The following is a 22,123-nucleotide window of genomic DNA, read 5'->3' as shown; positions in this document are numbered from 1 at the left end:
GATGATGCTAACATATATTGTTTTTGGAGAAATAAAATATATTTTTTTCTTGTTTTTCAGAATATTATTATATTATTGTAATATTTTTTCTCTCTCAGAAATCAATAAAATGAAATTGATTTATTTTCTGATACAAACTTACACAAAATACTTTTTAGAAAACATTCTCTTCTTTTTGCTTTTGTCTATTTTTTCCATTTTTTTCTTGCTTGGAATTTAAAAAAAAAATGCTTATTGTCTGAAACCCCCTCGAAATGTTTTTTTTATTTACTTTGTTAAATATATATATCTTTGTTTTCATTGTAAAAACGACAAAAATAATTATCCTAGCTTCATATAATGAGATACATATTTTTTTGTCCGTTTTCTTTAAAAACACCCAAAAAGTTTTTTGATTTTCACATAAAACATGAAATTCATAATCCATGGATAAAAAAAAAAAGCGTCTGTTCAAGTTCCTAGAGTCTGCCGTTATTGGAGAACCTTCACCTGCTCCAAAGCGCCCTCTTGTGTCCAAAGTGAGAGAAAAAAAATGATGCCGATTTATCCTTCAACCCTGATCCAGCATCCATGTCTCCCTCCTCCAACACGGCTGTCTCAAACGATCAGCTCATCGGCAAGCTCTGCAGAAGCCTGATAACGATCCCGTTATCGAATCAGGTGTGTTGGTGGAGGGAGACATGGAAAACCGGCAGTGGCTCTCCAGGACCAGGGTTACGCGTGAGCGTGAGTGTGCGTCACACGTGTTCTCGGTTGTCTTTGTGAGGCCACGACAGCTTCCATCCGGAGAGGGAGGCCCCGTGCAGGCCCCGGCCCGCGCTCGGGCCTCCGTCGGTGGACGTGCGCAGCGAGGTGAAGGCCTTGCTGATCCAGTTGTTCTTGGCATCCTGGAGGTTGTTGGCCAGGATGCCCCTCTCGTGCTCCAGCTCCTGCAACCAAAATATGACATTTTGACGCGTTACATGATCATTTGTCACATGTAACATTACGACTATTTTAACTCATTCACTGCCATTGACGGCTATAGACGTCAGAAATTCATTGTAACTATTTCTATTATTTTAACATTTTTTCCCCACTTTTGTTAACAAGAGTATGAAAACCTCGATTTGTTTTTATTGTAGTAGAACAAGATATACAATTTGTGATTAATCGTGAGTTAACTAGTGAAGTCATGCGATTAATTACGATTAAAAATTTTAATCGCCTGATGCCCCTAATTTTTGAATAATCTTTTCTTAAATAATTTTTTTAAATTAAAATTAAAACAAATAATTCTTTATTTTTTTATTTTTAGAAACAATTATTAAAAATTCATCAGGCATCAGGCAATTACAATTTGTAATCGGAATTAACCGCATGACTTCCCTAGTCACGATTAATCACAAATGTTATATCTGTTCTAAATGTACAATAAAAAAATTCTAGGTTTTCATACTGTTGTTAACAAAAATGAAAAAAAAATGTTAAACTAATAGAAATAGTTAATTAACTCCAAATGAGTGCGTTGATTTGAGTTAATTTAAAGTTCCTTTAACACCACTCATTTTTTTTAACGTGCGATTCATGACTTACTTGGAATTCGAGTCGTAAGGCAGTAGACGCGTCCACGTCAAAATTTAGCAGTAATAAATTTAATAATAATACATATATTTCTTTGTATTTTACAATTTTATGTGTATTTTACCCCAAAAATTGCAGAATTTATAGCTCTTAACATGAAAAAAAAATACACTGAGCTGTCACCATTGTCTAACAAATGCAATTATGCCATCTAGTGGCAAAAAAATACCTCAACACAAGTCAATATCACACTTGTTTTTTTACATTACAGTACATCCTTTCCATTTGAACTCAATTTCATGAATTATTATGAAATTAATTTTTTACCACTTTTGTGTTAACGTAGTATTTTATTGTACATTTTATTGTACATTTTATTGTACATTTTATTGGACATTTAGAACAGATATAAAATTTGCGATTAATCGTGAGTTAACTATCGAAGTCATTAAAAATTGTAATCGCCTGACACCCCTAATTAAGACTTTTGCTTGTTACATTTCATATTTTGTCTCGTAACTTTGCAACTTTTTCTTGGAGCATTCGGATTGTTTTCTCGTCTTAAAATGACGACATTATAGTCGTCGTAGTCCAACTTTTCTTGTATTACCTTACAAGTTTGTTGTAACATTCTGACTTTTTCCTCGCTACATTGCACCTTGCCGTAAAATTAATTTGCCATTTTACTGCACCTGGATCTTGCAGTTGGCCTCCACCACCTGTAGTTTAGTCTGAGCCAGCTCCTTCTCCAGCTGCCTGATCTGAGCCTCGAGGGAGGCCCTCTCCTGGTTCTCCCGTCTCAGTTCCGCTTGGGTGGGACCCGAGTGCTGCTGATCCCATTCCGGCACCACCACGGCGCTGTGGCCATGCGGCGGCGGCGGCGAAGGCGACGCGTCGGACGCTTCGCCTTCTTCGTATTCCGCCGCGTGATGACAACAATGCGGACAGGCCTTCATGGCACTCTGGAATACGCAAAAGGTCAAAGGTCGGAGAATTGTAACAATGAATTTAGAATGAGAAGAATATAGTCAAAATATTACGAAAATAATGTCACGACAAACTTGCTATGTTGCGAGGAAAAAGATTTGCCAATGTCCACAATAACAACAAGAAAATGTTATGAGGATTAATTGAGAAAATTGTAACAATTAGGGGTGTTAAAAAATCGATTGGACGATATATCGCGATATTACAACGCGCAATTCTCGTATCGATTCAATATGCGGCCGAATTTTTGATGGAAATATTCAACAGGGTTAGGGTTCGCAATTTAACTCATTCACTGCCATTGACCGCTATAGACGTAAAAAATTCCTTTGAACTATTTCTATTAGTTTAACATTTTTTTTAATAAGAGTATGAAAACCTAGAATTTTTTTATTGTATATTTAGAACAGATATAAAATTTGTGATTAATCGTGAGTTAACTAGTGAAGTCATGCGATTAATTATGGTACAAAAATTTCATCACCAGCCGCCCCTAATTTTTAATAATCTTTTATTTTTATTTTTTTAAAAGAAAAGATTAAAAACAAAAAATAAAAATAAAATTACTTTAAAAAAAAATGAAAAAAGAAGAAAAAATGTACGATAATTTTATTCTAGGTTTTCATACTCTTGTTAACAAAAGTAGATTTTTTTTAAACTAATAGAAATAGTTACAATGAATTTTTGACGTCTATAGCCGTCAATGGCAGTGAATGAGTTAAGCATGGAAGAATGTTTTATTACTGGAACATTAAGCCTTAATATTTTTTTTGCAATGTGGCTCACAGTTATAAGCCTGAAGTTTCAGATAAATATACAAATCTTACAGTTTACAAGTTTAGTGATTAGTAGTGATGAGAAAATTAAGCTTCATGAACCTTCATGATGCACTTGCATTTTTTTTAACTCCTAGATGGTGGTCTTGGTTTGAAGATAATGGCGATGGAAATTGATGGCATTTCCAGTGCCATCTAAAGGAGTAAAAAAATATCACAAGTGCTTCATGAAGCTTCATTTGTCTATCACCACTGATGAGTATTTTCAAAATTGTGAGTACAAAAAAAGAAGAAGCAATAATCAATTTATATATATATATTCGTATCGTGATTAATCGGCATTAAATCGAATCGTGATCTATGAACCGTGATTCGGATCGAATCGCCAGGTACGAGGCAATTCACACCCCTATTAACAATTACATTTTTTTTTTTTTTTACTTATCCCCCCTCGTGTACTGAAATGTCACCTTGAGCGAGTGAACCTCTTGCAAGTGAGCGTCCTGTTGCCTCTCCAGACGGCTCGTCAGCTGAGTGCAGATCTAAAGCGACGGGAGAGACCGTCAACATCATGTGACTTATGACATCATCAACACGCGTCTCCGGCACCGTACCTGTTTGTAGTCTGCGATGATGCCCGACGACCGCTTCACTTCTTGCTCGGCCCTTTCCAGCTCCCGTCGCAACACTTCCTTCAACTTTTAATACAAGAGTTAGATAGTCATGGCTTGGGTCTGCATTATTATTATTATTACTATTATTATTACCAATAATGATTTTCGTCATTATCATATATTTTTAAATCAACTCACTAGCCGGCACAGCTACGTGAGGACTATTCTGTGTAAACACCCCCGCAGTAGTGCAGCTCACCGACCCAAAGATCCACCACAGCCATCCGCTAAATTACCAACACCCGGTTTAGCACACCCTCGTCCAAATTCAGCCTACCCGCCGTGCCGGATTTGAGCGGGTCACAAAAATAGAGCCCAAAATGGTCATTAAAAAAGTGAAAGTGTTGAAATGAAGCACGCTTCTTTTTTTGGGAAAAATTATTATTAACTCATTCACTTTCATGAATTCATTAAAAAAAAAATTATAAAAAATTCGGGGCTTCAGGCAGTTAACTTTTTGCATGACTTCACTAGTTTCTCCCGATTAATCACAAATTTTATATCTGTTCTAAATGTACAATAAAAGTTTTTGGTTTTTTTAAATTGTTTTTTAAAAAACTTTTGTTAGCAAAAGTGTGAGAAAAATGTAAAACTAATAGAAATAGTTCAAATGAATTTTTGACTTTTATAGCCGTCAATGGCAGTAAATGAGTTAAATAAAAATAATACAAAAACTGAAATTTTTGAAATAAAGCACGTTAGCTTATTTATTTATTTAAAAAAATGAAACACATTTGATTGTTTCAAGATATCCCACTTTTATTTATTTTTTTAATTGTAGAAAATACAGCTCAATGGAAACTTATCAAACTATTTGTTTAAAAAAAACATATTATTACTATTAAATCCATTTTTAGATTGACTATTACAAGATTTGAGACTTTTTAAAATGTAATTTTTAAGGTAAAAAAAATTGTCACACTTTAATTGTCTTAAATATTATTTATAGTAAATTAACAAAATAAATGTTTTAAGGTCAGTGTTACATGACATCACACTTATTTTAAATTATTTAATGTAAAAAACAGTTAAATGAAAAATTGTCACACACATTTTTAAATAAATATTATTTGTATAAATTAACAATACAAATATTTCACACTTTTTCAATGTATTTTTTATGAGAAAATGTTATCACATTATTTATGAAATTAACATTCTAAATGTTTTAAGTTGAATATGCACAATATCACACTTTGAAAAAATATTATGTTATTGTTAAAATCTTAAATAGGGGGCGGGCCGGCGTTGGGGAGGTACATCATGTGACCCTAGGTCACATGTCTTCTTTTTTTTTCAGAATGACGTGTAATTGCGCATCCACCACAATAGGTGGCAGTGGCACTCTCATTGTCAGCGAGTTCACATTAGAAAGTGTACTGACAAAAAAATAATTGAGAAGCCTTGCCTTTATGCTAACATTTTAATGACAGATTGGCACATCTTGTCAAATATAAATATATATTTTTAAGAGAAAAAAAAATGAAAAAGATACCACGCGAGTACAGGATTATCCAAAGCCTGGTTTTAGGAGGAATTTGCAACCTACTGCGCATTTTTCTCCACCCGTCACATATTCACCTAATGACAATTAACATGACGACATCACGATCACTATGCAGCCCCCGGTGGCTGAAGTTTAGGATTGCATCATCACACCCACCATGGCCGCCTCCTCCTCCTTCCCTTGCTTCTCCTCCTCGGTGGCCTGCAGTTGACATCGGGTCAGCATAAGGTCGCTGGTGAGCATCTCCACGCTATCCTCCGCCTGGCAACACCACGACAACGAAAGATGGACAAAAGTAGTTGAATTGCACTTTTATGACACTTTGTTTAAAAAAAAAATATGTACACACACAAACTGCTATTAAATCATTCCACAGTAATGTTTTTGTAAGTTTTTTTTCAGCTGTTTAAAAAATATATGTGTGGCCCCTTGATTAATTAAAAAAAAAGAAGATTAAAAAAAATGAAATTAAGAAGACATTTTCATTTTATATTTGAAATTGTGCAAATTAAAGACAATGTTAAGAATTCAACTTCTCTTGTAAGCGTATATACTGTATGTAAATGGCCGATGGAGGGGGGTGCACCGAATATAATCTCGCCAAGGGTGCCACATAGGCTAGCCCTGCACGCCCCTTTTTGAAACTGAGAGCCCTCTTCGGTATGAGTACCACACTTTGATAAAAAACACTTTCTAAAGACAATTTTTTTTTTTAAAGTTTGAAAAGATCACAAAATTGCACATTCTCTGTCAAAAAAATAAAACACAAAAAAAACAGAGGCCCTACTTTATCGAGTGCGCCCCTGAGGGCCACTTTGCTGGTGATGAGCCTGTGGGCCAGGTTGTCGTTCTCCTGCTCTAGTCGGAGGCTGGCCTGCTGAAGACGACGGTTCTCCATCTGCGGGCGGCGCAAACGCAACAAGCAGTTGCAGTCGACAGCACACGCCAGTGGCCAAAACGCGCAAGCGGAGGCACGCACGCCTTCTCCATGCGGAGATATTTTCGGGTTTGCCTTAAATGTGTCCGTTTCCGAGGGGAGTTTGGCCGCTTTCCCACCTGGCATTTGTTGAGGGGGTCTTCCTCCTCTTCCTCCTCCTCCTTCTCGTCCATCAGTTGAAGGCGGCTTTCTCTCAGCTTGGCTTTCTTCGTTGGGATCTTCTGACAGACAAATAGTCAACAATTATTAAAGCGCCTTCATTATTGCAATGGAGTTGTTTAATTGGTGCGCCTCCTTGCACCCTCTCTCCCTCATACAAAGAAAAAAAAGTAGTGTAACTTTTAAGGTCGCACTAAGTAACTTTTCAACCTGAATAAAATATTTTCATAATGAAACATCCACTTAAAACTAGTTGCATGGTACCTTTGCCATGGCCTGAGGGGGTCTGTATCATTTTTACTGCCACGAAGCAACTTTGAGGAGGATGCTAGGAACACCGCCACACATAAAACTACAAACGTGCTGACTGCTTTATGGCAGACGTCACTTCCCCCTTTACCCATTCGTTACAAAGACCGAAGCCAATTTGAATGTCGACGCACGAAAAAAACAACAACGATGCGCTTGTCCTCATGGGAAATGTGGTCTTCTTTCAGGCATAACATTACCACTTTTGTCCATATGGCGGCGCCATTATCAACATAAACTGAAAGTTCCTTAGTGTTGCTTTAAATTGGCGCATTGATTCTCCCCCCCAAAAAGAGGGGGAAACAATGTTTAACTCATTCACTGCCATTGACGGCTATAGACGTCAAAAATTCCTTTGAACTATTTCTATTAGTTTAACATTTTCTTCCACTTTTATTAACAAGAGTATAAAAACCTAGAATTGTTTTTTATTGTACATTTAGAACAGATATAAAATGTGTGATTCATTGTGAGTTAACTGGTGAAGTCATGCAATTAATTACAATTAAAAAATGTTATCACCTGACGAGATGATGATTAAAAATTAGGGGCTTCATGTGATTACAATTTTTAATAGTAATTAATCGCATGATTAATAGTTAACTCACGAATAATCACAAATTGTATATCTGTTCTAAATGTACAATATTTTTTTTTATCTTGTTAACAAAAGTTAAAAACAAATATTAAACTAATAGAAATGGTTAAAATGATTTTTTGACGTTTATAATCGTCAATGGCAGTGAATGAGTTAATATGACGTTTTTTGGAATATGAGTTATGAAGCAAAATCCTTTTTTTTTTTTATCCATCTCAGGGGCCGGCCATTTTGTCACTTGCTGCCCACTAAAGATGACATCACAGCTGCTCTGAGACCTGAGCAACTATGATGTCATTTTCACTCGACAGCAAGTAGCAAAATGGCCGTCTTCTGATAGTGATAAAAACTGATGAATTTTGCTGCTTAACTCATATTCCACTAACACAATATTGACCACAATACCATTTATAGACTCGTGGGGCCGCATAGCATGTTATTGTCAATAAACAAAAAAAAAGGGGGGGGGGGGTAACTTCCCCTTATGTAATAATCTTGGAAGAGTCCAATCTGTTTTGTTTTATTTGTTTGTTTGTTTTTGCATGCATGTTTAGCCTTCCGTTCGTGTGCAACACGTGAGGTCTCGCGTTCCGTTTGCTTACCGGGAAGTGAGGTCCCGTTTCGGCCACCAGGCAGGCCAAGATCTCCTCCTCGCTCATTTGCTCCGCCAGCTGAGCGTCGCAGGACACCGTCACCGACACCTCCTGCATCATCTCGACCTCCTGGGAAGGCGAAGGGAACCAGGATCCAATCACTCTCGGGTGGGTTGCAAGTCCGAAGCGGCGGTGAAAAAGGAAAGGCAAGGAGGAGTCCGCTTGACGTCCGATTGGATCGGGCTTAGCGGGTGCCAAGTGCAACAGGTTCCACCGGGTTTCTGTCTTGAGACCTGCGAAGGAAACATGGAGAGCGACAACTTGGTCGATCCGCTTCCTTTTCGCTTGTTTGTTTGTTTCTGGCACAGAATCCGACAGAACCTGCAGGACGCATTCACATAACCACGCCGACAAGATGAAGATGAGGAGGAGGAGGATCCTTCGACGGTAGCATTATTATGCTAATGAACTTCCCGGCGGGACAAACGAGTCGAGCAGGAAAAGCGAAAGAAAAATGCCAAAACATTAATTGGAACACACCCTTGTTTTGATTTTGACGTTTTCTTTTGTTAGATCTTATATGCTTCCTGGTATTTCAAGGTGAAAGGTAGAACGTTTGTTTTTTTCAAATTCACAATTAAAATGGAATAATAATAATAAAAACAAGTTTAAATCCCTAATTTGAACCCATATATTTAAAAACTGAGGTCACACAATTTTGTAGCCACTGTTATAAATTCACCCTACTTTGAAACCCTAATCCTAGTTTGAAAGCCTTATTGTGGAAACTATAGTTTAGCTAATTTGAAACTCTGACCCGAGTTTAAAACCCTAATTTGAAACAGAACATATATCTTGACAGTTGAATCTTTTTTTAAACCCATAGTTTTATAGCCGCGGTTACTGAAACTCATTTGAAACCCAAACCATAATTTCAAACCCTACTTTGAAACCCTAACCCAAGTTTAAAACTGTACTTTGAGGCGCTAGTTTGAAACCTGAACACTAGATGGCATCATTCAGCCCGAGTTTCACCCGGCCACTAAAACAGTCCGACTGTTTGTCTGATTTGAACTTCATTTCGAATGATATTGTGCATCTCTCTCATTCTTTTATTTCATGTTAAATTCAACTTGAACAGGCATTAAATGGCTTGAAGCGTCGTTTTTGAAGAATTGTTAACAAGCTCTGCTTGTTGTGAATGTTGAGTGTTTGCGCACGCAAATCGGCAGGAAATGAGCTGAATTGACATTGGCAAAAACTCGTTATATAGTCAGGTCACTTAGCCTATATTTGCATTTCTCTTCGGGTTCAAATCACATTCACATAGACGGGAGAATAAATTCTTCTCATCTGTTTGTCTAATTTAAATGTACATCATCTATCTCAACACGCATCAAATATTGAACGCACCACCAGGTTTGCAAGAGCTGGACTTTTCATTGTAGATTTTATTTCGGTTTGACTTTTGTTTTTTAAATTGGGTTATTTTTAAATTATATTTAAATTATTAGTTTCTTTAAAAAAAAAAAGAGAGAAAGGATATGCGGTTCGTTTTGTTTGATTTATTTATTCATTTAGGCTCCGTACTATGGAGTATTTGTTGAGTGGAAAAAAAAAAGCCACAAACTACCGATTTGGTTTTTCTGTAGCAATACCAAAATCATATTTTTAAAACTAACCCAGACATTTTATAAATATAATTTGTACTTTCGATTATTTTTCGTTAAAAAAAAAAAGCATTTTCATTTTCGCTACACACACACAGACAAACTTGTATTTTATTTTTTTTAGGGCCGGTTACCATCTAAACCCTGCGTATAGAAACGTTGCTTATGACATAATGTCTCGTGCTGCGTTTGACCTCGCCATAACCTTCAGGTTGCCGAACGCGGGTCACAGCGTTACTTTGTGACGTTATATCCCGCCGTCCAACGGCACCGCGTCGTGGCCTCGGAAGTTTTCCATCATTCAATCAAAGCTTTATTTAGTAGCTAATAACACCTTTCATTCTTTGAAATGTCACACTTTCGCATTTTTCATACCTAAAAAGCAACGCAAAGGGCGTCACAAAACAAATACACAAACGCTTCTCCCCGCCAGCGGTCGAGCCTCAAAATCCGATCGAACCGTCTGGATATCTGCGGCAACAAAATGCCCATTTCTTATCCTCGTGATGAGAACCGTCACGTGAGTTACCCGGCTGTTGATTTTTTTTAATAACCATTAGTTCTCTGTACCACTTTGGAAAGCTAAACTGTAAATGTCAGCACCTTTCTGACAAAATCCGCGCATAATTGACGCCCAATCAAATGCATTGGAATTATTTTCTTAAACCCAAATTTGGTCTGGACAGGCCCGTGAGGGCGTCAAAGGCTGTTGGAAGCTACGCGTGCTATGGGGCAGACGCCTCCGACTTCGGGTCAGCGCTGTTTCCGTCAACTTTTGGCCGCGTCCCAACACTCGCACCCCTCCCCATAGAAAGACATTACAAACTCGCAGCCTCGCACCCCGTCGACGGGAACGCGCAAACGAGGGGCACAAAGGCGGAAGCGCAAGTACTGGGACGCAAACCGGAAACCGAAACAAAGTTGATGGGTGAAAACCCGGAAGTCCCGCCTCCTCCGTGGCATATAGTCCATTGGTTGTTTTGTGTTATGGCGTAGTTACAGCCAGCTGTTAGCTCCATACTTGGCCTAATTATGTCACCAACGCTACAATACGTTTTAGGCTAAACATTTAGTGAAATGGGCAGAAAAAGAAACAGGCGTCAAATGACTTCACATTGAAGCCAGTCGTTGAGCGGCGCTATTTGAGTAGAATTTAATTCCGTTCAAGACATTATGTTTACAAATGTTTTACTTTTCTCATCGACGCCACTTTTGTCCTTTCAGCCGAGAGATCAGTATCAGTCGAGAGAGCTGCTTTTACCTTCTGAGGATGGAGTGCGGACCTGGCATGTGGCAGTCGCGGCTGGTCTCCTGCTGTCTATCCTGGTGGCCATCTTGGTCCTGGTGCCGATGTACGCCATTGACAGCGGACGCGGCGAAAACAGCTTGGAGAATTTGGGCGGCATCGTGGAGAACGGCGAGGAATTCACACTCACAGCGACGTCCTACAACAAGGTCAGCCCCGCCATGTAAAAAAATATTGCCAATGACGACGGCGGCGATCTAATAGCTGAACTAACCAAGTCTCACGCTGTTAGTTTTTGGTGTCAAATCACTCTGGAGTAAACCGGACTCAACTGGTGGCTTTGGAGCTCATCAACGAGATGGCCCGTGCGGGAAAGGTCGAGATTGTGAGTGCTCGGCCCCCGATGAACCGGCCAAAAGTGGCGGGACGCCATGACGACGCTAATTCCTATTTTCCTTTCCATCAGGAGGAACCAATGGACAACATGAGTTTGTGTTCGGCTGAAAACGTGACATGTGCGCAAAGACTCGATATGAAAGCAAATGACAATGTGAGATTTTTCTTACTCCAGCTCCAAAAACAAAAACAACTTTTTTTTTTGTGGGAAAATTCCGTAAGCATTCACACACAGTTTTCTTGACCATTTTCCAATTGCAGGGGGAATTCATCGGGGAGTTGGTTGGAGGTCTCAGTGCGGGCCACAGCATCGCCGTCACAGGGCGCATCTATCAAAACCCAGATCGGTACGAAGCCACACCTTCTGCGAACGAGGCTGTTACCATAGCAACACGCTTGTGTGCTTTTTGCGTTGCAGTTTTGAAATCAACCTAATGCTGCAAGATGGCTGGAGCAAGGCGCTGCACTTGAACCCTCGCTTCGAACATGACAACGTGTTTGTGCGAAACTCCTTCCTGTCTGGCTGCTGGGGCAGCGAGGAGCGCCAGCTCACCACATTCCCCTTTCAAGCTGGCCACTTCTTTCAGGTCACATCAACTGAAATCAATTCTACACACACAACTCCATTTTTTTAAATATCATGTACTTTAAAAAGAGCCGGGTCAAAAATAACCCAAATTGGGTTCTTTCAACCAAAAAGTTGGGTCAAATGAATAATCCATAACCCAATTTATGGAATTTGTGTGCACTCTAAAAACAGTTGGGTTAAAAATGGAGCAAGTCACTACTTGGGTCAATTTGACCCAATTGGGATGTTAGGTAAAATCGGCCCCAAAATTGGGCCGTTTTGTAAAAAATAACCCCCCCCCCCCCCGCAAAAAATCATCAAATTTACTAAGTTTTGTACAACCCTCCTAAAGAATTAGTCCAGTTTTAACCCAAATTGAGTGTGTTAATCATTTTGACAACCCAAAATGATTTTTTTTTTTTATTGCACGCACGCACACACAAAGGGTTGTTTTGGGTTCATTTAACCCAACATTTAGGTTTAAAGATTGACCCAAGCAGTTGGGTCGATCCCTTTTTGACCCATTTCCACTCTAAAATCAGTTGGGTCAAAAATGGAGCAAGTCACTACTTGGGTCAATTTAAACCAATTGCGTTGTTAGGTACAAACGCCCCCAAAATTGGGTCATTTTATAAAAAAAATCCTCCCCTAAAAAAAATCAAAATCAAATCGACCTGGTTTTGTACAGCCCTCTTAAAAAAATTGTCAGTCCAGTTTTAACCCAAATTGGGTTATTGTCATTTTGACAACCAAAAATGAAAAAAATAATTTTGAATTAGAGAAAGGGTTGTTTTGAGTTCATTTAACCCAACATTTTGGTTTAAAGATGAACCCAAGCAGTTGGGTCGATCCCTTTTTTTTAACCCAATTGGGTTATTTCTGACCCAACATAATGATTTTGACAACCAAAACCAAAAAACAAAATTTGAAATTAACCCGATTTCTTGGGTGATTTATATAACCCAACGATTGGTTTCAATTATTAACCAAAGCAGTTGGGTCTTTTTGACTGCTGTTTATTGGTGGGCAGTACGTAGAGCGAGCGATGGACAAATGAAGCTTCATGAAGCACTTGTGATGCTTTTTGACTTTTTGAGATGGCACTCCATCGCACCAAGCCTTTATATGTAATCCGAGAGCACCACCCAGAGGAGCAAAAAAACATTGCAAGTGCTTAATTTCCCCGTCACGACGTAGACGTATCGGTGAGCACGTCGGCCTCGCAGGTTGCGTGTTTGAATCTTTTGCCACGGTCTTTGTGCGCGTAAAGTGGCATGTTCTCACACGATTTTTGCTCCTTTAGCATGTTAGCTTCATCGCAGACCGGCATGTCGACGGCAATGTTCACCGGCCGCCGTTTTCCCCCGTCTTGTCGCCGTGCAGATGATCATCCGGTGCGACGCCGACGCTTTCAACGTGACCGTCAACGGCGTCCACCAACTGGTCTACAATTACCGAGTCGACCTGGACCAAATTGCGAGCGTGCGCGTGGCAGACATCGAGCTGGCGGAGGTGCTGCACGTCTGACAACTTCGCGAGTGCCGCTTCTCGATCGTGCATTTATAAGCATACTAAGACATTCATATTAAGGATAAGCTTTATTCGAACATTTTTGTTGCGGCTGCCGCGTACTGTATGACTCGATGTAAATGACAGTTCTATACATTTTAATACTGCAGCTATAAGAATTTGGTGGATTTGATGTTTTTGTTAAGTCCAATAAACAGCTTTACAAAATGGTCTTTTTTTTGCTACAATTGTGTTTAACAGGAAGAACTAAGTCTTAGTCTCATGCAAGTTGTTTTTGGTATTTTTTTTTTTAATATTGTGAACATATATTGTGTTTTTTAAACAACATAGGATTTTTTTTTGTAAAAAAAAAAAAATATAACATTTCCTCAAAAGGACTAATAAATAGCTTTTGACACATTTCAGCATCAACGATGTGTCAGGATATAGACTCACCAGACAAAACATTAGGTACGCGCGCACGATATGGTTGACTAAATCATGCTTGTTGGACTAAAATGCACAAAACGTAACAACACTCATAGATGTGTCGCTATCGATCCAGGCAAGTACAAGTTGTGGCATAACATTACAATCTGTATATTAAAAGTACATATTTAAAAAATATCCACTCTGGACGTGTCTGTAAACAGGAAGTAGTCCCAAACACAAATATGCACGGCATGGAAGACGTCACCTCTATACTGATTTTTTTTTATTTTTTTTTTAAACAAATGCTTTTCTTATTGGCGACAATTTAATAATCGCCAAACCAGGAAGGGAAATAGGAATTTGAAGAGAGTACTAAAAAAAACTATTCATTTTTGTTACTTACTCGGCAAGTTTGAATATTTTCCAAAAGGCAAATTAGATGCTTGAAAAAAAAAAAAAGTAAGAAATAATTTTTCCATTTTATTTTATTTTTTTTACTTTCTAGGAAGTGCTTAAGTATGCAAATAGTTTTGAATATCTGAAAACCTTCAAAAACGGCATTTTAGTTGAAGGAACTGAAGAATATGAAACAAAGCAATTTGAGTAGGGTGCTAAATAAATTCCGTTGGTTTACTTTTCCCATTTTCTAGGGTGTGCTTTGAGTATTTTAAAGCCTTCAAAAAGACTTTATTCACCAGAATTATTATTATTATTATTTTTTAAACGTGTGGAGTAAAGCAATTTGAATAGTACGTAAATAGTTTTTAAAGCCTTCAAAAAGGTAATTTTGTTGCTGAAATAAGAATTAAAATAATATGAAAACTTGAATAGGGTGCTAAGTTTTTTTCCCCCACTAACTAGGGGGCGCTAAAGCATGCATGTCATTTAATGAAAATAGTAAGAAATAAGGCAATCTGAATAGGGTGTTAAAAACTATTTGTTTGCTTTTGTTTGGGCAAATTAGATGCCGGAATTAAAAATAAATACACAAATAAAAAGGTAAGGAATAAAGCAATTTTACGGAAGAAGATTTGAATAGGGTGCTAAAAAAAGAATACTTTTTTTTTCACTTTCTAGACAGTGCTAAATTATGTCAACAATTTTGAACATGTTAAATCCTTTAACTCATTCCCTCGCAGCCATTTTTACTGACGCAACCCCCTTCGCTCCCGACTGTTTTGTTTTGTCCTGATTTTGCAAGGCCCGCAGAATATTGTGTTCTATTGCTATAAAAAACATGAAACTTAAAAGAAAGATTAGAGTCTCTTCTTTCATCAGGAAAAAAAAAAGTATATTTCTGTTTCCGTTTTGCAGCAATTAGCATTAGAATATAGCTAAGTTTCATCATTATTCACAAGTCTGTTTAAAACTGTGGGGGGGAAGAGCTTTTTTCAACATGGCCCTGGTTGATCTCTTATACTCTGCTGCCTCTTGCTGGCCGTTTTTGCTTCAACCGTTTTGTGCCGTTTAGAGGCTGCATGAAAGCCTTCTGTATGCTCCAGCATTAAAAAAAAACAACAACATAAGAAATGTATAAATACATCTTTGGGAGCACGGTAATATTGAACATAGAACGTATTTATACGTTTTTGGGAGCAAATGGGTTAAGAATGAAATATTGTAAGAAATAAAGCCATTTGATTAGAATGCTAAAAACGGTTTGTTGCTAAGTTGACCTTGGCTGTGGTCCTGTCCAGGACGTGTCCCCAAAGAGTCCAAACCCACATCCTGACATGTTCATGTGGGCGGGGTGTCGCGGAGTGCAAAGGTCACACCTGGGTGCTGTAGGGCCTCGGCGGGGACGCCGGGCACACGTAGCCCAGCGGTAGCGGGGTCTCGTAGTACGTGTGGAAGCCCAGACGCTCGCCCCCGTTGAGCACTCGGGGGGCGGCGCGCCGGGTGTACGGCGAGCAGGCGCGGCACGGAGCGCCGTCGGCGTCCAGCTGGTCCAAAGAGACGGGCGTGATGGCGGCCCCGTCGTTGGCCAGCGCCTCGCACGTGTTGCACGGGAAGTGGGAGAGCGGGGCGGACGGCGGCACCGGGGCCGAGCCCCCTTCCGCCTCGGAGTCATTCTTCTTACAGCAGTAATACTGCGCGGAGAACACAGGAGGGTTTGCCAAATTCAAACGTTTTCTTACAAAATGAATTTTGACTTCAAACTACGTTTGTGGGGCTTTTCATAAAATATGACAACTTTTAACTTTTTTCTCTTCATATTAGAACTTTTTTGGGGGGTGAAAACTATGAGACCTGACAATGTTTGTCTTGTGTTTACATACTGCACAGTCACATAATTATAATTGTTAAAATGTTAAGCATTGCATCTTAATTGTTGTAGAATTAAAACCTCTTTCGCAAATATTGCACCTTTATATTCATAAAACTTTTTTTCTGGTAAAATGATGAGATTATTTATAAAACAAATGATTTTCCCCTTTTTTTCTAGATAATAATTAAATTTCTAAAACTATTATGACAAGTTGTTTTTTTTATTAAGATTTTTTCTATTAATTTCACTTTTTGGGATTAAAAAAAGTATATATATATATATATATCCACGTCAAAATTTAACAGTAATACATTTATTAATAATGTATATATTTCTGTATTTTAAGTGTATTTAACAAAAAAAATTCACAAGTTACTTCATGTTAAAAATTATATAGCTCTAAATATGAAAGAAAAATGCACCGAGCTGTCACCAATGGATTACAAATGCAATTATGCCATCTAGTGGCAGATAATGACCTCAACACAAATCAATATCACCAGTACAGTACATCTTTTACTCAATTTTATGAATTATTAGGAAATTATTGTATCAATGACTAAAAGATGCAGCCATATTTCTATTGGTGAATTTTTTTCCTCACTTTTGTTAACAAGATATACATATATATATATAAATATATATATACATATATAAATATATATATATACATATATAAATATATATATATACATATATATATAAATATATATATATATATATATAAATATATATATATACATATATAAATATATATATATACATATATATATAAATATATATATATATATATAAATATACATATATATACATATATATATGTATATATATATATATGTATATATATATACATATATATATATATATATATATATATATCTTGACAAAACTTTTTTCATTCATAAAACAAACCTTTTTTTCTGGTAAAATTTATAATACATAATATAATGTTCATTATTGAAATGTTCAAATAAAAAAATATATCTTTCCTACTTTAAATTCAGAAAATTGTGACCTTCTTCCGTAAATCTTTTTGTTTCTCTGACAGATGACAAAACGTTTGCGTCGGCTTCATCTGAGGTTTTACCTGCAGTCGGCAGTAACAGAGGACGGCGACAATGCACAGTAGGATGACTCCGGCAAGAATTCCTCCTGCTATCACGATGGTTCCCGCTGACATTCGACCGGATCTCCATCAAACCCTGCGCACCACAAGACAACAACAAGTATTTGCCGTACAACTTTGAAATGCTTTTCCAGGCCTTTACTGCGGCCTCTCTCAGTTCTTGTTTGTTTCTGGAGGAGTGGGGGGGGGGGGGGTTCTTCCGTCATAAATAACGTAAATAACTCATAAGCCAGAGCGAGTTACATAGTTTGTTGGTATAAAACCTGATTTTGATGAAGACTCAGGTCTACTTGCTTGAGGAGACCATTTTTAGCGTGTAATATGTATCAATAATTCTGGATTTTTCATTAGAGTTAGTATTTATTTCGCTTTGACTTTTTTTTTCCAGTTAGTTTTAATTAGTCTTTGGAGCAAATTTGTTAATTATTTTTCAAAAATGCTTGGTTTTAGTTTTAGTGTCAGTTTTAGTTTTTTTTAGTATATGGAGTATTTTTCAAGTGCAAGATAAAAAAAATAAGCTCACCAAGTATTATGTAATAAAGTAAACTCCAATTCTCACTCAACTGTTTGACCTTCTTGTGTTTGGATGTACAGCAATATTAACTCATTCACTGCCATTGATGGCTATAGATGTCAAAAATTCTTTTGAACTATTTCTATTAGTTTAAAAAAAATCATTTTTTGCTAACAAGAGTATGAAAACCTAGAATTTTTTTTTATTGTAAATTTAGAACAGATATACAATTTGTGATTAATCGTTAGTTAACTAGTGAAGTCATGTGATTAATTACAATTTTAAAAAATTAATCGCCTGATGGGCCTAATAAAAAAAAATTAAATAAATAAGGGGCGTTTAATCATAATTAATCGCATGATAATTTTATATCTGTTATTAATGTACAATAAAAAAATATAGGTTTTCATAAAAAATGAAATTAAATGAAAAATTGTTAAACTAATAGAAATAGTTCACATGAATTTTTGACGTCTATAGTCGTCAATGGCAGCGAATGAGTTAAATAAATCATTTAAAATGAACCCTGAATGCTCATGCATGATATTAATTGAAAAAGATGAAAACCAAGGACATTTCGACTCTAATTTGTTGTTTTGTTTTAAAAACATAAGGCGTAATTTCAGTCAGTTTTATTTTTTCAAGCAATTTTTATTTACTTGATTTTGGTCCTGTTTTTTTTTTTTTTCAATAAAGTTATTAAGTCCGTTTCAGTTAACTAGAACAACCGTGGCATTGGCGTGTGTGGGATACTCCTCCATGACATCAGTCTACTAAATTATAAATAGAGCATTCCACGTTAATGCGGTTAAAGGCGATAGTGAGCTTCCTCTTCTTCTTCTTCTTCTTCTTCTTGTGTGGCAAGATAAGAGCTCAAACCTTGATGCAGTAATTATGAAGCCGCTGTGACGTATTGCACCGACGCCAAAGGGGCCGCTCGGAATTACATGCAACACAATCAGGGCATGAGAAACAAAAGATAAAAAGTCTGCACACACGCTACACTGGAATTGGCAGGTTAGGGTTAAAAAAAAATATATATATATATATATATTTATATATATATTATTATTATTGGTGGCTAATGGATGTGAGGATAAAAATGGCAGGAAAATCCTCCTAGAACATCTGGATTTCATTGGGGTTAATCGGGTGTCTGCTGACTCCCAATTAACATGAGTTTGAAAGTGACTGGTTCATTTTGCGCAATGACATCATCTCAGTTTATTTGGACTTTCCTTCTTGAAAAGATTTTCATTTTTTGTTCATTGGAGCTCTACGGGTTGGAGGGCGGAGCTGTTATCGAAATCCAATTACAATTTCGATTATTGCACTGAACAATTACAAAATCTGCATAATCGTCTTTTTTTCAAATGAATACAAATTTTGAGTTGTTTAAATTGATACATTTGCAGCTTTTTTTTTTTTTTTAAATAAATAAATATTTTTTGTTTCATCCTAAAAGGAGCTTGCATAATTATAGTATTTGAAATAATCGTATTTGTCTTCATATTTTTTACATGATCGTCCTAATCGTGATTTCAACTATTGCGCCAAAAATAATCGTGATTAATATTTTCTTCATAATTGGGCAGCCTTATCACATTAACCGCGGTAAACGTTTTGAAACAATTGATCTCGTCTCTTATTTTGCTTGACAAAAAAAAAAAAAAAAAAGATATTTGATCAAGGATGTGCAGACTTTTATATCCCACCTACATGGCTAATTTTAGCTAAGTGGCTAATTGCTTGTGCTTATTTTACATTACGGTGATAAAATGTTGTAGTGTGGTGAGTGTAGATGATGTCACAGTGTTGGAATTATGGAGGTGTAGAGGTTTCACGCTCCCCTTCCACGCCACTATTTTTAGCCTGCCTGCCTCTCTATAGAGGGTGTCATCGTTTTTCTCATTAGCGCTCTCAGAGGAGAGAAAAAAACGTGCACGCGCACGCGCACGCAAAGCGACAAAAATGGACAGCGTTTGAATAGACATTTGATGTGGGCGATGCGAGGCAGGCCTGCTTTTGTTCGGCATTGGGTATACGGCGGTGATGTAGTGGCTTGTCTCCGTCCTCTGGTTGCCTAGCAACCAGCTGCGCATGCAGAAAAAGCGCTTGCAAGAGCCCCGCGGGCTCAAAAAGTCACTTTGGAGACAGAAGAATAAGTCATATGGACGCAACGAAGTAATGGTTAGTTAACTAACGAGGCGGCGGTCTAGTTTTAAGAAGTAAGGGAAGTTCATTCCAAACTATCAACTCAACTTTAGCACTTTAAAGACATAGCAAAAAAAAAAAAAAAAAAGACAGTAAAGCTAGTGAGCTATCAAAATAGGCATCTAGTTTTAACCAACTAACTAGCTAATTAAGTAACTAACTTATTAAGGCAACATAAGTAGCCATTTGGTTTGAATAACATAAGGCTAAGTAGCTAACAAATTAGCCATTTAGTTGTTACTTATAAGGATCTCGAGCTAATACAGTAAATAAGTCATTTAGTCTAAACTAATTAAAGCTTGCTCTGGTTTCAACTAACTAAATAAAAAAAAATAAAAAATTAAACTTTCCTAACAAACTAGCACTCTATTTTTAAACTAGGTAGTTAGCTAACATTCTTGTCATACTCGTTGTTTAGCTAGCTTGCGCCGGGCTACGAGCGGTTCAGTTGTTTGGACGACAAACCCGATCAATTTGAACGGTTCATTATTTTCAATCTACTTTGCGGTTTCCATATAAAAATGTACAACGCTTCACATGTGTCTGCTTTGGAATAAATGCGATCAATTGAGTTTACGTAGCATTTTATTCAGTTCTTCTGTAAAGGGCGAGAGGATCTCGCCATTCTTAAATCATGATCGCAAAGACGGCAAGCGGGAAATCACGGCTGCCTGCTTTTGCAATTTTAAAGCCCTGCAGGTCTCAATTATTCACGTGGCGTTTTCCGCCGACAACCTTTTTCCATCAGGGGGGCCAATTTAGACGGAGGAAGGAAGAAGACCACAATGGTGAGAATGTGGCTGCTTTAAAAGTGTGGATGATTTGGAAAGTGGAAAATGAGGGCTGCATGCTGGATGAGTGCTTTAATGTGCTTCTGCCTGACAATTGACACACTTGACAATGTATGCACGCTCAGTGGGGCCACGTTTAAGAATGGATGCGCATGCCTGGTACTCTCTACACTTGAGTGACTAAAGTCCGTCGTCAACTGTATGACGAAATGTACTCTTTTTGAATGGTTGTTCAATTTGCAGCACTTCCTTCACAATATACGCAGCTAAATTATTATCCTGTATACTTTTTCCTATAGTGAATTATTATTATTTTTTTTTAAATAAGAAAGGCATGCCAGATAATGAATAAAAAAAAGAATGGAATCCACTTCAAATGTTACTTTACATTAAAGACGCCTCCTATAAACGCAGAGTTGAAAATCTGATGACTGCCAGATGGTAAAAATGTGCACTTAACTTCGTTTCAACGCACGTTACGTCACTGAATGGCCTCGTTATTCGGAATGCGCAAAAAAACTCATTTCTTACCTTTTCGCGCAAAATCTCTGCAACCTGTTTCTCCTCGCAAGCTCGCGCAAAAAGAACCGGAACCATCACGTCATTACCCGCCCGCACGACACCATCTTCTCGTCCGCTGCTTCAGTGCCAAGAGCCGGCGAGGACCTGTGGAAAACCTCGGGGAGTCTTCCTCCGTGACCAGCGGGAGACGAGGCGGCGGCAGGCCGGCTGAGAGTCGCTCCTCGTCGGCATGGCTGCGTCCTCGCGCCCCGCTCCCTGGTGGTGGCGCTGGTAGTAGTACTGTGGTGGTGGCTCGGTTATGAATTCGGGGCGGTCCCGGCGGGGCGGTGTAAGGAGGAAGCCGCTGGAACGGAAGTGAGACGTTCAGCATGTGGTCAGCAAATATGTGGTTGTCATTGAAATCAGTCGAATAGTGGATCATATGAAACATACGGACGCAAAATATGACTAATGTTACCAATATGAAATTGATAATTCCGCAATGCAACGCTTCATTTCCACGGCGTATTGTGTTGCCTGTGACTATCATACAAAATAAATTATTATCAATGATAGTCAAACAACATTTTTATCACATATTGAAATCAAAATAATCACAAATCAAATTACAATTGTCCAAAGTCCAATGATTTTGACGGCTTTTCGCGAAGAACCGTCATTTCACCGAGGAAAATGCTGCGTTCAAAGAAAGTAGGAAGTCGGAACATCCCACTCGGTGCGTCTCATTTCTGACCTCAAAGCGTTCGAGGCAAATATAAACAAG

General features: G+C 37.8%; 3 protein-coding genes across 8 annotated transcripts; 1 reads left to right on the top strand and 2 right to left on the bottom strand.

Moving 5' to 3' along the window:
* Nucleotides 1-244: 244 nt before the first annotated feature.
* LOC147162517 (rab GTPase-activating protein 1-like) lies at nucleotides 245-10,399 on the bottom strand. 3 transcript variants are annotated; one of them, XM_086094707.1, is made up of 9 exons: nucleotides 10,377-10,399; nucleotides 8,113-8,396; nucleotides 6,564-6,662; nucleotides 6,295-6,405; nucleotides 5,664-5,768; nucleotides 3,941-4,024; nucleotides 3,797-3,868; nucleotides 2,256-2,525; nucleotides 245-929 (listed from the first exon to the last, which is right to left on the bottom strand). In XM_086094707.1, the coding sequence occupies exons 1-9, from the start codon at nucleotides 10,396-10,398 to the stop codon at nucleotides 738-740; spliced, it is 1,239 nt and encodes a 412-aa protein (XP_085950833.1). In that variant the 5' UTR covers nucleotide 10,399; the 3' UTR covers nucleotides 245-737. The 3 variants fall into 3 exon arrangements, with proteins under 3 accessions (XP_085950833.1, XP_085950832.1, XP_085950834.1); XM_086094706.1 differs by having other exon boundaries at nucleotides 6,564-6,665; nucleotides 10,377-10,398; XM_086094708.1 differs by lacking the exon at nucleotides 10,377-10,399 and adding an exon at nucleotides 8,485-9,470 and having other exon boundaries at nucleotides 6,564-6,665.
* Nucleotides 10,026-13,724, top strand: LOC147162516 (galectin-8-like). Of its 2 annotated transcripts, none has more exons than XM_086094710.1 (7): nucleotides 10,026-10,293; nucleotides 10,998-11,228; nucleotides 11,312-11,404; nucleotides 11,486-11,569; nucleotides 11,677-11,762; nucleotides 11,834-12,002; nucleotides 13,287-13,515. In XM_086094710.1, exons 1-7 carry the CDS (start codon nucleotides 10,258-10,260, stop codon nucleotides 13,368-13,370), a joined length of 783 nt encoding a protein of 260 aa, XP_085950836.1. In that variant the 5' UTR covers nucleotides 10,026-10,257; the 3' UTR covers nucleotides 13,371-13,515. The 2 variants fall into 2 exon arrangements, with proteins under 2 accessions (XP_085950836.1, XP_085950835.1); XM_086094709.1 differs by having other exon boundaries at nucleotides 10,031-10,293; nucleotides 13,367-13,724.
* On the bottom strand, nucleotides 13,553-22,060 carry LOC147162515 (protein FAM163A-like). 3 transcript variants are annotated; one of them, XM_086094711.1, is made up of 5 exons: nucleotides 21,970-22,060; nucleotides 21,818-21,882; nucleotides 21,370-21,703; nucleotides 17,281-17,395; nucleotides 13,554-16,014 (listed from the first exon to the last, which is right to left on the bottom strand). In XM_086094711.1, exons 4-5 carry the CDS (start codon nucleotides 17,371-17,373, stop codon nucleotides 15,694-15,696), a joined length of 414 nt encoding a protein of 137 aa, XP_085950837.1. In that variant the 5' UTR covers nucleotides 17,374-17,395; nucleotides 21,370-21,703; nucleotides 21,818-21,882; nucleotides 21,970-22,060; the 3' UTR covers nucleotides 13,554-15,693. The 3 variants fall into 3 exon arrangements, with proteins under 3 accessions (XP_085950839.1, XP_085950837.1, XP_085950838.1); XM_086094713.1 differs by having other exon boundaries at nucleotides 13,553-16,014; nucleotides 17,281-21,703; XM_086094712.1 differs by lacking the exon at nucleotides 21,818-21,882 and having other exon boundaries at nucleotides 21,970-22,043.
* Nucleotides 22,061-22,123: the final 63 nt, after the last annotated feature.

The sequence above is a fragment of the Leptonotus elevatus genome, chromosome 14 (assembly GCF_054856555.1).
Source record: "Leptonotus elevatus isolate MCC_2025b chromosome 14, RoL_Lele_1.0, whole genome shotgun sequence".
Lineage (NCBI taxonomy): Eukaryota > Metazoa > Chordata > Actinopteri > Syngnathiformes > Syngnathidae > Leptonotus > Leptonotus elevatus.
The sequence above is the reverse complement of the archived record's forward strand: the minus strand, read 5'-3'. Positions and strand labels throughout refer to the sequence as shown.

Coding starts and splice junctions, on each gene's coding strand:
- LOC147162515 (XM_086094713.1), bottom strand. CDS start 17,373: ATGTCAGCGGGAACCATCGTGATAGCAGGAGGAATTCTTGCCGGAGTC. Junction 16,015..17,280: donor TCTGTTACTGCCGACTGCAG/GTAAAACCTCAG, acceptor TTCTCCGCGCAG/TATTACTGCTGTAAGAAGAA.
- LOC147162517 (XM_086094706.1), bottom strand. CDS start 10,398: ATGCGCGGATTTTGTCAGAAAG. Junction 8,397..10,376: donor GCGCGGATTTTGTCAGAAAG/GTGCTGACATTT, acceptor TTTCCTTCGCAG/GTCTCAAGACAGAAACCCGG. Junction 4,025..5,663: donor AGGAGGAGGAGGCGGCCATG/GTGGGTGTGATG, acceptor TTGTATTAAAAG/TTGAAGGAAGTGTTGCGACG.
- LOC147162516 (XM_086094709.1), top strand. CDS start 10,258: ATGCCCATTTCTTATCCTCGTGATGAGAACCGTCAC. Junction 10,294..10,997: donor CTCGTGATGAGAACCGTCAC/GTGAGTTACCCG, acceptor TTGTCCTTTCAG/CCGAGAGATCAGTATCAGTC. Junction 12,003..13,366: donor AAGCTGGCCACTTCTTTCAG/GTCACATCAACT, acceptor GTCGCCGTGCAG/ATGATCATCCGGTGCGACGC.